The following is a 12,814-nucleotide window of genomic DNA, read 5'->3' on the forward strand; positions in this document are numbered from 1 at the left end:
TTAAACTTCTTGATGACACTGCGCACGGTAGACACAGGAACATTCTGGTCTTTGGAGATGGACTTGTAGCCTTGAGATTGCTCATGCTTCCTCACAATTTGGTTTCTAAAGTCCTCAGACAATTCTTTGGTCTTCTTTCTTTTCTCCGTGCTCAATGTGGTACACACAAGGACACAGGTTGAGTCAACTTTAATCCATGTCAACTGGCTGCAAGTGTGATTTAGTTATTGCCAACACCTGTTAGGTGCCACAGGTAAGTTATAGGTGCTGTTAATTACACAAATTAGAGAAGCATCACATGATTTTTCGAACAGTGCCAATACTTTTGTCCACCCTCTTTTTTATGTTTGGTGTGGAATTATATCCAATTTGGCTTTAGGACAATTCTTTTTGTGTTTTTTCATTTAAGACAAATTAAATGAAGATAATAATACCAAAGAATTTGTGTTTGCAATCATTTTCAGGAAGAAACTGAGTATTATCTGACAGAATTGCAGGGGTGTCAATACTTTTGGCCATGACTGTATATATATATATGACACATACACTGCTCAAAAAAATAAAGGAAACACTTAAACAACAGAATATAACTCCAAGTCAATCAAGCTTCTGTGAAATCAAGCTGTCCACTTAGGAAGCAACACTGATTGACAATCAATTTCACATGCTGCTGTGCAAATGGAATAGACAACAGATGGAAATTATTGACAATTATCAAGACACCCTCAATAAAGGATTGGTTCTGCAGGTGGGGACCACAGACCACATCTCAGTACCAATGCTTTCTGGCTGATGTTTTGGTCACTTTTGAATGTTGGTTGTGCTGTCACACTCGTGGTAGCATGAGACGGACTCTACAACCCACAAAAGTGGCTTAGGTAGTGCAGCTCATCCAGGATGGCACATCAATGCGAGCTGTGGCAAGAAGGTTTTGCTGTGTCTGTCAGCGCAGTGTCCAGAGGCTGGAGTCACTACCAGGAGACGTGGAGGGGGCTGAAGGAGGGCAACAGCCCAGCAGCAGGACTGCTACCTCCGCCTTTGTGCAAGGAGGAACAGGAGGAGCACTGCCAGAGCCCTGCAAAATGACCTCCAGGCAGGCCACAAATGTGCATGTGTCTGCACAAACTGTTAGAAACAGACTCCTTGAGGATGGTCTGAGTGCCCGACATCCACAGATGGGGGTTGTGCTCACATATTAGATATTTATTATATGGGGCTTCGTGTGTGGAGTGGCGAGGCTTGATACACATACACATTTTTATATAGATTACCATCTACAGATACCTTAATAAGCGGTGGTGTCCAGTTTTGACATTTCGGCACTGTATGCTTTCACTCCAATTTTGGGGAATCTGCTTCTAATCAGCTGATGCAGATGGGGGCAGAGAAAGACATCCAGCACATGATGTAGTGAGATTCCACTGGGATGTTACGTTACACCATATGGCGAGACCTACCAGACTCACAAGTTCCAAAGTCTCATGATTATTTATCCAAAAGGTGCAAAGGCGATGCTCACAATATAGAGATGCCTTCAGCTTTCACGATTTATCCTTTCCGGTTATAGGTTTACCGCTTTACATGAATTCCAGTCCATCAGTACCAGAGAAACCTTGATTGGCGCAATCTTCAGGAATGCCGTCTGAATAAAAGGCAAGACATAAACCTGAAGTACGCTCCAACCATTTTGAGTCTATAAATAGGTAGGAACTCACACGTCTAGTGATGAGTGAACGTGCTGGGATAAGGTGTTATCTGAGCATGCTTGGGTGTGGAGTGTCTTTGGTATACCAGAATAATATGTTCAAGTCTCCGTGGCTGCATGTCTCACCACAGTTCGACAGCTGCAACACCTGCAGGGATTTCCTGTTTGTTTGACAATCCCTGTATGTGTTGTGGCTGTCTAATAGCCGCGAGACATGCAGCCGCGGGGACTTAAACATATTATTCGAGCATGCCGAAGTCACTCACTGAGCACAAGAGCATGCTCAGATAACACCTTATTCCAGCACGTTCGCTCATCACTATACACAACCACATTATGTTTCTTGACCTGAACTAGCAGCCTTAGGCTTACATGCTGCTGTTTGGGTCAGGAGACCTGGCGTTAGGGTGGTAATTACACACCTGACTTACATGGACAAGTGTGATCCAAGTACCATTTCAATCTCAGGCATACAGAATTTCTTTTCCATGGACAGAGACCGAAAAGAAAAATCAGACGTGTACGGTCCCACAGATTAAGATTTGTCCAAGTGGATCTGATGCTCGTTTGTATCTGCCCTAGTTAGCTTTTTGGCCATGGGTGAGTGGATGTAGTTGGTGTTATGCTTCGGGTGTTACTGCCCTATTGCTCATTTATGCCGTTTTTGAGCAGAAGGGTTGTTTTTTTATTTAACGTATGTCTCTGGTTTATTTCTCATTGTTGCAGTGTGCTGCCCTTTTCACTTTAGCGGAGAAATATTTTACCTCCCTTATATGGGCTACCACAAAGTAATATTCTAATCAAATCAACTTAATGTAGTCTCCTGGAAAGTTAGCAGCATGGGAGACTCAATTAAGAGACATGAAATTTAAAAGGCCTTTGACATGAATCTGTCACCAGGTTTTTTGCCACCTAATTTGAGAGCAGCATATTGGAAAGTGTGACCCTGATTCCAGAGATGTGCCAGTTACTGGGCTGCTTACTGTAGTTTTGATAAAAATCACTGTTTTAACAGAAGATCATCATTAGAGAACTAGTAAACCTGCTACCAGGTAGTCCTCCATATTCATGAGATCTGTATAAAGCTGCCCTCACCACTGCTTGGCACTTTTCTACGTATGCACAGTGCACTCAAAGCTGCCAATCAGTGGTGGGGCGGAGTTATACGGCGCTCAAGATTTAGAGCACTGCTAAATCTGCAGGAAATAAAACGGATTTTATAAAAAAAAAAAAAAACTACAGCAACAAGGAAGAGACATTGCTGGAATCAGGATCTCTGCCCCCTACACATCATGATGCTCCCAGATGTGATTGAGAGTCCCTGTAAGGCCCATAATGATTTGATTCTATAGAAACATGTGATGCAGAAGAAAACGTCTATATAGGACATTAAGTTAATAATTTCACTCCTTCTTTAGCACACATCCGTGCTGGCGCTGTTCCCGCTGTGTCGGCAGTCGATTTCCCGAGGGTCGTTGTTGAGACCAAACGCTAGTTTCTTTATCAGGTTATTGCACTTCAATGTATAGCAGAAACAAGAAAAAAAAAAAAAATGCAAAAACTAGGAGGATTTCAGACAATGAAGTTTTATTAAGCGAAAACTGTTACTACACTGGACAGCTTGCTCAAGAACTATGATGTATGCTGCTCAACTTCAAGGAAAAAACTCCATAAGGATCCAAAACAGGATTTTACACACAGCGTGTGATAGAAAGGTAAAGTGCATGAAAGAATGGCTGCTCAGATGAGTGGGGAGAAGTCAGAAAAGAACTGATCATTCACCAGATCGGCAGCAGGCCCGAAAACCGCACTGCAGATTCTGGCATCCACTGGCCGTGTCAGCATGAGGACCTGCATGAGAACACAACGGGGGTGAACAGACGCAATCAATAGGATTACACAGGATGACAGTCACACCAAGAGAAGAACCAAGAGTCAATGCTAAGTAATGGCTACGTGTGATACATAAAGGAATGCACGGATTCTAGGACACCTTACTGTCTGTTGCTGATCCAAGGGACACACTCCCCTATAGTCTAATTATAAATCCCCCAATTCTGCCCCCATGGTCCTCTGTAATTAATGTGGAGGAGTCATCTGACAACGCAGTGCAATGCCTCCAGGGTTGCGTGCCGTAATGTTGCCGCACTTTGCTATCGGTCTAGGTAGAAAATCTGCAAAAACCACGTGACTTAATGTACTGGATATACAAAGCCCTTGCTACAGAGCTGCACTTTACCTAGGATTTACTACTTCAGGCCACTTTCCCATGATGGGTATATGAGGATGAGGTTTTTTTTTACCCTTGCGTTTTTTAGTCTTTATCTCTTGTTGCGATGTCACGTTCTAAATAAAGCTGCTTTGCTTTTGATTTTTTGATACATCTTGTTATTTGGCTTTAACAAAACTTTGATACAGTGAAGTGCTGAACACCTCTATCTAATGCAAGTCTATGGGAAAAATCAGCATATAAAACTGTGTGCAGAGTGGATTGGATTTATAGAAATCTTATGCTGCATGTGCTTTTTATTTTTTGTTTTTAAAGCTACGGAAACTGACCTGAAGTGCAATTATGACATTTTCAAGAAGTCATTTTTTTTGATGGTGCAATAATATGAAATGTATTTGCGGATTTTCCCTACAGACCAGCACAGAGCAGTTTTATTTACAAGCATAAAAAATCTCATATCCCCCCAACCCCCAATAAAAACGCATTAAAAAAATGCAATTAAAAATAGTGGGGAAAAAAAAAAGCATTAACCCGATTTAGCGAATGGAACCAACTACTTGTAATTGGAAGTAAGGAGGCGTTTACACTGCAAGATGCTCATTCATTGCGTGAAATGTAGTAATGGGCGAATGTGCTTGGATAAGGTGTTATATGAGCATGCTTGGGTGCTAACAGAGTGTCCCTGGCGTGCTTGAATAACACATTCAAGTACCCGTTGCTGCATGTCTCACGCCTGTTTAACAGCTGCAACACATGCAAGGATTGTCTAACAAACAGGTACTCCATACATGAGTTGCGGCTGTTGGAACAGCCACCAGACATGCAGCCGCTGAGCACGCCAAGGATACTCAGTGGCACCAGCGTGCGCTCTGATGACACCATATCGGAGCTCATTCACTCATCACTATTACATACATAGATCTTTAGAAAAAGTATTTCTAAGGTCCATTTACTATATGCAAATGAAGCCTTTGACTAGTTGATGGGGCATTAGTGTTCCCAGACTAGTCGGCTTAACATGATCTCATACCCCTGAAGCTTACAGGTGCTGGAGTCATCGCCAGCGTTATACTTACCTAGCGCAGCATGCGTGCGGCTTTTTTCCCTCACTTTATTGATCCTCACAAGACGGGTGTACGTGTGTCGGCTTCAGAGAGGCGCATAGCGCGTGATCAGAAGTCTTCTGCACTTCCCATCATGCACAGTGTACCTCCCTGCAGCCGACAAGCATAGATTTGGCTTCAGAGGATCAATGATGAGAGAAGGCGCCGTGCGCATGCGCGAGATAGTCTAGCGCCAGCAGAGACACCAGCGCTTGTAAGCAGCCTCTCATAATCCGGCTACACAGGGTGTCAACGCCATTTACCTTTACCTGTGGTTTAACCCTTTATCTGCAGGTAACTAGCATTTCTGGAGATACCAGCTTAAAGGGAACCTGACAGCTAATCCTTGGACAACATGTATCAGGCACTGACTCGTGTGCGGTCTTCGATACACTGCGGTGTGTCAGAGAAAAAAAAGTTTAAAAGCCGGGGACCGGCCTGTCCGATTAGTCTGCACGAGGTTTTGTAAAATGTATTGTCAGTGTAAATGTTCTGTATGGAAAATCTACTACATATATGAACCTACCGAAGCACACCATGTCCCTGCTGCATGGCACCGTGCACAGAGCTTACCTGCGACTGCTCAGACATGTCTGCACACTGCTAAATACCTACTGGATGAGCCCTACAATCAGTAGCACTCTGCGGAGGGCGTTATCTAACTCTTTTTAGCCTAGCATTTCCCTTCAGATAGATCCGGAATGACGAGAAGCTCCTGGCACTCTACGCTCGGCTAAAGGGGCAGACAGCTCTTTAATTCATGGGGCTAAATACTTCATAGGGCCAAGCACACCGGACATGAAGAGAAGGCACGCTCCTCAGACAATGCACATTACCATTAATGTTGTCACAGTAGTAGAAGTGTTCATCATTAAGAGTTGGACACGCCGACACCAGATCCTGGAGCCCAGATCCAGTCACATTGAGACATCCAGAGAGGTTTAGGTGTTCCAGATACGGTAATCCTCCGCCTAAAGTCAACGCCCTGTAATTAACCCAAACATATAATTATCAGGATTTTAGAATGACGCCATCTCTAATATGAGAAATGCAGGACATTTTGCCATCTGCTTGTTGCGGATTCTCCTCTTAAAGGGGGTTTTGGGGGGATTTTTTAGTTGCTTTCACAGTGTAAGAAAGCTCCTATTTACAGTGCTCTTGGGGAAAGATTTATTGTAATGCAGTCACGGGCTAAACACGGCCCTCCACAGCTTTACATTACAGTTTCACTTTGAGGCTAAGTGCCCACGTTTAGAGTTGAGCGACTTCCATCGGATAGGGTTTCATGAAACAAAATTTGTTTCAGATGAAACTGGTCCGACTAGGGCAAAAAAAGTCGGAGTTTCGTCCGAAACCCGACCCCAATGCAAGTCAATGGGGAATAAAAGTCGGCATTGAGTGGATGAATGTCATCCGCTCAATGCCGACTTTTATTTCCCACTGACTTGCATTGGGGTCGGGTTTCGGACGAAACTCCGACTTTTTTTTGCCCTAGTCGGACCAGTTTCATCTGAAACAAATTTTGTTTCATGAATCCCGATCCGACGGAAGTCGCTCAACTCTACCCACGTTGCAGAAATGCTGCAGAAATGTCCGCAGCTCCCTGCCACGGGTAAAACACGTGTTGAATTCACATGCATTTTCCCACAAAACACAAGCGTTTTGCAAGTGTTTTTAGCTTGCAGAATGCTAGTGCTTTTCCAAGCAATTTCCAAGTGACTGACAGGTTGGTCACACTTGTCAAGCATAGTGAGTGTGTGTTAAGAGTGTTAAAAAAAAAAAAAAAAAAAAAAGGCTATTCTCACCTTCTGACGGCCTCCCGATGTCATCAGCTGTGCTCCCGGTACGTTCCTTTCCCAGGTATGCTTTGTGCGAAGGACCTTTATGACGTTAGGCTCACGAGACCGCGACGTCATCTCAGGTGATTCGCACAATGCATCCCTGGGAACGGAAGATGCCGGCAGCACCGCTGAGAGGCGGGAGGATTCCGGAGGCCGACAGAAGGTAAGTATATCACGATTTTTTATTTTAATTTATTTTTAACAGGATTATGGTACCCAGGGCATGGAGGAGAGTCTCCTTCCCCTCCAGAACCTGGGTACCATCTGCACATAAGGTGCTCACTTTACGCATGGTGGGTATAGCCACATGCGTAAAGTGAGCGTTTCAATGCAATCCTATGGAGGCGGAATCGCCGCGATTCTGCAATGTTAATGGACATGCTGCGGCACAGGCACAGCAACTGCGGAATCCCATAGGATTGCATGGGATGTGCTTTGTTAGCGTTTAAGCGTTTCCACTGCAGCAAAAAAGCGTCGGGAACGCTTAAACGCAACGTGGGCGCACAGCCTTAAAGGGAACCCGTCATGTCATATGTAGCATGAGAAGTGCACCTAGGGCGTTGCTAGTGGGCAATGTGCATCACCAACACGGTTTTCCCCATTAGAATCGCCCCTGTAATCCTTATAGAAAACCACTTTCTATGGTTGTATCTGACTTCCTCACTATGACTAAGCAAGCAGGTAAGATAGAACTATATAAAGTGGCTTTCTGTAAGGATTACAGAGGCGATTTTAATGGGGAAAAACATGTTGGCGATGCACATTGCACCACTAACAACGCACTGAGGACACTTCACATGCTACAAAGGACATGACAGGTTCCCTTTAAAGGGGGCCTATTGGTTCTCAGAAGAAGAAAAAAAAAAAAATGGACAGAAAATGAAATTAAGACTTTTCTCACATGCATGTCATTAGTATTACTTTCAATATAGTGAGCACAAAATCTGGTGGGAGTCTCTTCTCAGGAGGAGGGAGCGGATCCTATACATTTTCTAAATAAACAGAGCCTTGTGCTCAGACCTGGAAGAATACACCACATAATAATATAGTTAGTAAGGCCGAAAAAAGACAGTCCATCCAATTCAGCCTATAAAATTCTGTTAGAATAAATCCCCAGATCTACGTCCTTCTAAAGAACCTAACAATAACTAACATACAATATTGTTTCGCTCCAGGAAGCCATCCAGGCCTCTCTTGAACCCTTCGACTGAGTTCGCCATCACAACCTCCTCAGGCAGGGAATTCCAGATTCTCACTGCCCTAACTGTAAAGAATCCTCTTCTATGTTGGTGGAAAAACCTTTTCTCCTCCAGACGCAGAGAATGCCCCCTTGTGACCGTCACCTTCCTTGGTATAAACAGATCCTCGGAGAGATAATTGTATTGTCCCCTTATATACTTTTACATGGTTATTAGATCGCACCCTCAGTCTTTTATCTAGACTAAATAATCCTAATTTTTCTAATCTCTCTGGGTATTGTAGTTCCCCCATCCCCTTTATTAATTTTGTTGCCCTTCATTGTACCCGCTCTAGTTCCATTATATCCTTCCTGAGCACCAGTGCCCAAAACTGTACACAGTACTCCATGTGCGGTCGAACCAGAGATTTGTACAGAGGCAGTATAATGCTCTCATCATGTGTATCCATACCTCTTTTAATGCACCCCATGATCCTGTTTGCCTTGGCAGCCGCTGCCTGGCACTGGCTGCTCCAGTTAAGTTTATCATTAACTAGGATCCCCAAGTCATTCGCCATGTCAGATTTACCCAGTGGTTTACCGATAATAAGGTGTCTCTGTACATTATAGGGCCCAGGTAGAGGAGGACACAGCAGCTTCTAAAGGGTCACTATAATATGAGGACATAACTGTTCATAAAGGGTTACAGGGGATACCCATTACACGTATATTGATGAGCTTTTAGAATAGGTCACCAATATCAGGGGTCTTGACACCTGGCACATCCACCAAGCAGCTGTAATCAGTTCCAGGGAGGGGAGGCTGGAGAGCCAGGATGTCATTGCTGAGAATTGCAGCTCACATTCAATGACAGAAAATTCTATAGCACCAATGGAGATCTCAAAACATAGCGCTACTGATCGTGGGGGTTCCATCAATCAAGTGGACAGGTCATAAACAGGTTCTCCCCAGAATCATAACATATACAAGGGGTAATCCGTTAAGGAAAAGTTATCACCTGTCTGCACGACAGGCGATAATTACTAAGCAGTGTGGCGCACCAATGATCAGGCACTTCTGCTCTGTCTGGGAATTGGGGGACTTCTATTTTAATGGAGCGGCCTACATGAACGCACATGCTTCCACATTTATTCTCTATTCGGTTATCTCGAGCAGTTCTACAGAAAATGAATGGAGAGGCAACAAGCAGGCTCAACCATTATGGTATTTCGTAGGGGTTTTAGGTGTTGATTGTGGGTTAAAACAGATCAGTTACCAGAATTCACAGTACAATCTACATATATTAAAACAGACCTGATGTGCTTGGTGCACTTTGATAACATGACAGAATAGTGGTATAATTATTTATGATAGTGTTTAATCTTAGTCTCCAACCATCGAGCCTGACTGCCAGCTTGCTCCTCAGTGTCCTTCCTCCCTGCTAAGATCTCACACTGCGCAGTACAAGCTGCAGCCAGTAATCAAGCTGGGAGGGCAGACTGAGAAAGCACGAGTCTCATATGTATTCACTGTTTGGCTGGACTCATAAAATGCTCATTTTAATAATTGGATTATATGATGTTTGTTCTTGTTATGCTACCGAGAACATGATATGTACGGGTACAGAATGATCCATTAGTGATCTTCTAACCCCATCGTTCGTCAGCCTAATGTAAAGAGGAGATTGCCGTACATGGAAAAAGGATCTCAAGAAATTCATAATGGAATTCAGGGTTTGCAGTCATACTGATGTTCCAGAATGTGATATTATATTTTAAAAAAATAGTTGTTTGTTCTTTGTGGAAACATAATTAAAACATCACCTGAAAAATGTCCTAACAATCTTTTGGAGTAAAAAAAACCCTTGTCTTATTTTCAAAGAAACACATTATTATACAGCCATTCTGTAATGATTCACAAAAGTAAGAGCACCAGCCTCACTAGGTCCGAGAGATCTACATAATATATTCAATTTGCATATTGAAATCTGGTGGCAAATCTGCTTCAAATGCCATAACAATGATTCTAATGGGGGGGGGGGGGTCCCACCAAGGGCAAATAGAACAAACAGTGCGGCCCTTTCTATGTGTATGTAGGCACAATGGTTTGCTTGTACACCTGTGCAGGGTATTACACCTCAGCTCCGCACGAGTAAGGCTGGAGTCACACATAGCGACTCACCAGCGATCCTGACGATATCAATGTGTCAGGATCGCTGGTGAATCGCTATGTGATCGCTGGTGAGCTGCCAAACAGACAGCTTCACCAGCGATCAGCACAGCGACACCCGGCGTCACTGTGCACGTTAGTAACCAGCGCGCTGATGCAGGAAGCTGGTAACTAACATACACATCGGGTATCCAAGGGACGTGCGTCCCTAGATACCCGATGTGTATTTTAGTTACCAGATCGCTGGTCTCCCGCCTGTCACACGCAGCCATGCGTGCTAGCCAGCGGGAGACCAGCGACCAAAAAAAGTCCTGACCTTTCCTGCAGCGATCAGCGATACCGGCAGGGGGGCCGGTCGCTGTCAGTGTCACACATAGCGATCTCGCTGGTGAGATCGCTGTTGTGTCACAAAAATTGTGACTCAGCAGCGATCTCGCTAGCGAGATCGCTGCAGTGCCTACAAGTAGTATTCAACCCCCTGCAGATTTAGAAGGTTTACACATTCGGAATTAACTTGGCATTGTGACATTTGGACTGTAGATCAGCCTGGAAGTGTGAAATGCACTGCAGCAAAAAAGAATGTTATTTCTTTGTTTAATTTTTTTTTAAATTGTGAAAAGTTTATTCAGAGGGTCATTTATTATTCAACCCCTCAAACCACCAGAATTCTGTTTGGTTCCCCTAAAGTATTAAGAAGTATTTCAGGCACAAAGAACAATGAGCTTCACATGTTTGGATTAATTATCTCTTTTTCCAGCCTTTTCTGACTATTTAAGACCCTCCCCAAACTTGTGAACAGCACTCATACATGGTCAACATGGGAAAGACAAAGGAGCATTCCAAGGCCATCAGAGACAAGATCGTGGAGGGTCACAAGGCTGGCAAGGGGTACAAAACCCTTTCCAAGGAGTTGGGCCTACCTGTCTCCACTGTTGGGAGCATCATCCGGAAGTGGAAGGCTTATGGAACTACTGTTAGCCTTCCACAGCCTGGACAGCCTTTGAAAGTTTCCTCCCGTGCCGAGGCCAGGCTTGTCCGAAGAGTCAAGGCTAACCCAAGGACAACAAGGAAGGAGCTCCGGGAAGATCTCAAGGCAGTGGGGACATTGGTTTCAGTCAATACCATAAGTAACGTACTCCACCGCAATGGTCTCCGTTCCAGACGAGCCCGTAAGGTACCTTTACTTTCAAAGCGTCATGTCAAGGCTCATCTACAGTTTGCTCATGATCACTTGGAGGACTCTGAGACAGACTGGTTCAAGGTTCTCTGGTCTGATGAGACCAAGATCGAGATCTTTGGTGCCAACCACACACGTGACGTTTGGAGACTGGATGGCACTGCATACGACCCCAAGAATACCATCCCTACAGTCAAGCATGGTGGTGGCAGCATCATGCTGTGGGGCTGTTTCTAACCCAGGGGGCCTGGCCATCTGGTCCGCATCCATGGGAAGATGGATAGCACGGCCTACCTGGAGATTTTGGCCAAGAACCTCCGCTCCTCCATCAAGGATCTTAAGATGGGTCGTCATTTCATCTTCCAACAAGACAACGACCCAAAGCACACAGCCAAGAAAACCAAGGCCTGGTTCAAGAGGGAAAAAATCAAGGTGTTGGAGTGGCCTAGTCAGTCTCCTGACCTTAACCCAATTGAAAACTTGTGGAAGGAGCTCAAGATTAAAGTCCACATGAGACACCCAAAGAACCTAGATAACTTGGAGAAGATCTGCATGGAGGAGTGGGCCAAGATAACTCCAGAGACCTGTGCCGGCCTGATCAGGTCTTATAAAAGACGATTATTAGCTGTAATTGCAAACAAGGGTTATTCCACAAAATATTAAACCTAGGGGTTGAATAATAATTGACCCACACTTTTATGTTTAAAATTTATTAAAATTTAACTGAGCAACATAACTTTTTGGTTTGTAAGATTTATGCATCTGTTAATAAATCCTGCTCTTGTGTGAAGTTTGAAGGCTCTAACTTATTTGCATCTTATCAAACCTGCTAAATCTGCAGGGGGTTGAATACTACTTGTAGGCACTGTATGTGTGACGGGGTCTTAAGCAAGGGCTTGTTGCGGTACCAGGTGCCTTTCTTGGGGCACCAGTGATCACTCATATCGCTTTGGATGGGACCCCCACATTTCCTCTAGCAGATAACCTATCCATGCAGCAGAGGCCGGCAGCTGTCCGTAACAGCAGCCACCAGAGCTAGCTCCAATTGCTGCCGTTTACCCAGGTAAATGGTGTGGTCACCAGTGCACGCACGCCGTTCACCATCTGCTTCCCTTATGATGCGATTGCGAATTGCTAGTATGTCAACAATTGCAGCTAGAGATATGCAGAAGGGCTCCTAAGGCTACGATCTAGGTATTCCTGGAAAGCCCAGCCATAGGCGAACCTTCAAGAGACCATAATTTACACTACTATATTGCAAAACTCCTGTTATTGCAGTATATAGAGCAAACAATGGTTTGCAGGATCAAGTCCTAAAAATCTACATACATATATATATATATATATATATATATATATATATACACATATATATATATATATATATATACATATATATATATGCGTTTAAA

At 44.1% G+C, this 12,814-nt stretch overlaps 1 protein-coding gene across 1 annotated transcript in view; it reads right to left on the reverse strand.

Moving 5' to 3' along the window:
* Window positions 1–3,275: 3,275 nt before the first annotated feature.
* FBXL5 (F-box and leucine rich repeat protein 5) overlaps window positions 3,276–12,814 on the reverse strand; it is a 30,654-nt gene continuing 21,115 nt past the window's right edge. The window contains exons 10-11 of the mRNA XM_073574601.1: window positions 5,875–6,023; window positions 3,276–3,556 (exon numbers count right to left, since the gene is read on the reverse strand). Coding sequence (XP_073430702.1) covers window positions 3,480–3,556; window positions 5,875–6,023 — 226 coding nt within the window. The 3' untranslated portion in view covers window positions 3,276–3,479. The remainder of the gene's footprint in view (window positions 3,557–5,874; window positions 6,024–12,814) is intronic.

The sequence above is a fragment of the Dendrobates tinctorius genome, unplaced genomic scaffold (assembly GCF_039654945.1).
Source record: "Dendrobates tinctorius isolate UK_male_01 unplaced genomic scaffold, ASM3965494v1 ptg000039l, whole genome shotgun sequence".
Classification (NCBI taxonomy): Eukaryota; Metazoa; Chordata; class Amphibia; order Anura; family Dendrobatidae; genus Dendrobates; species Dendrobates tinctorius.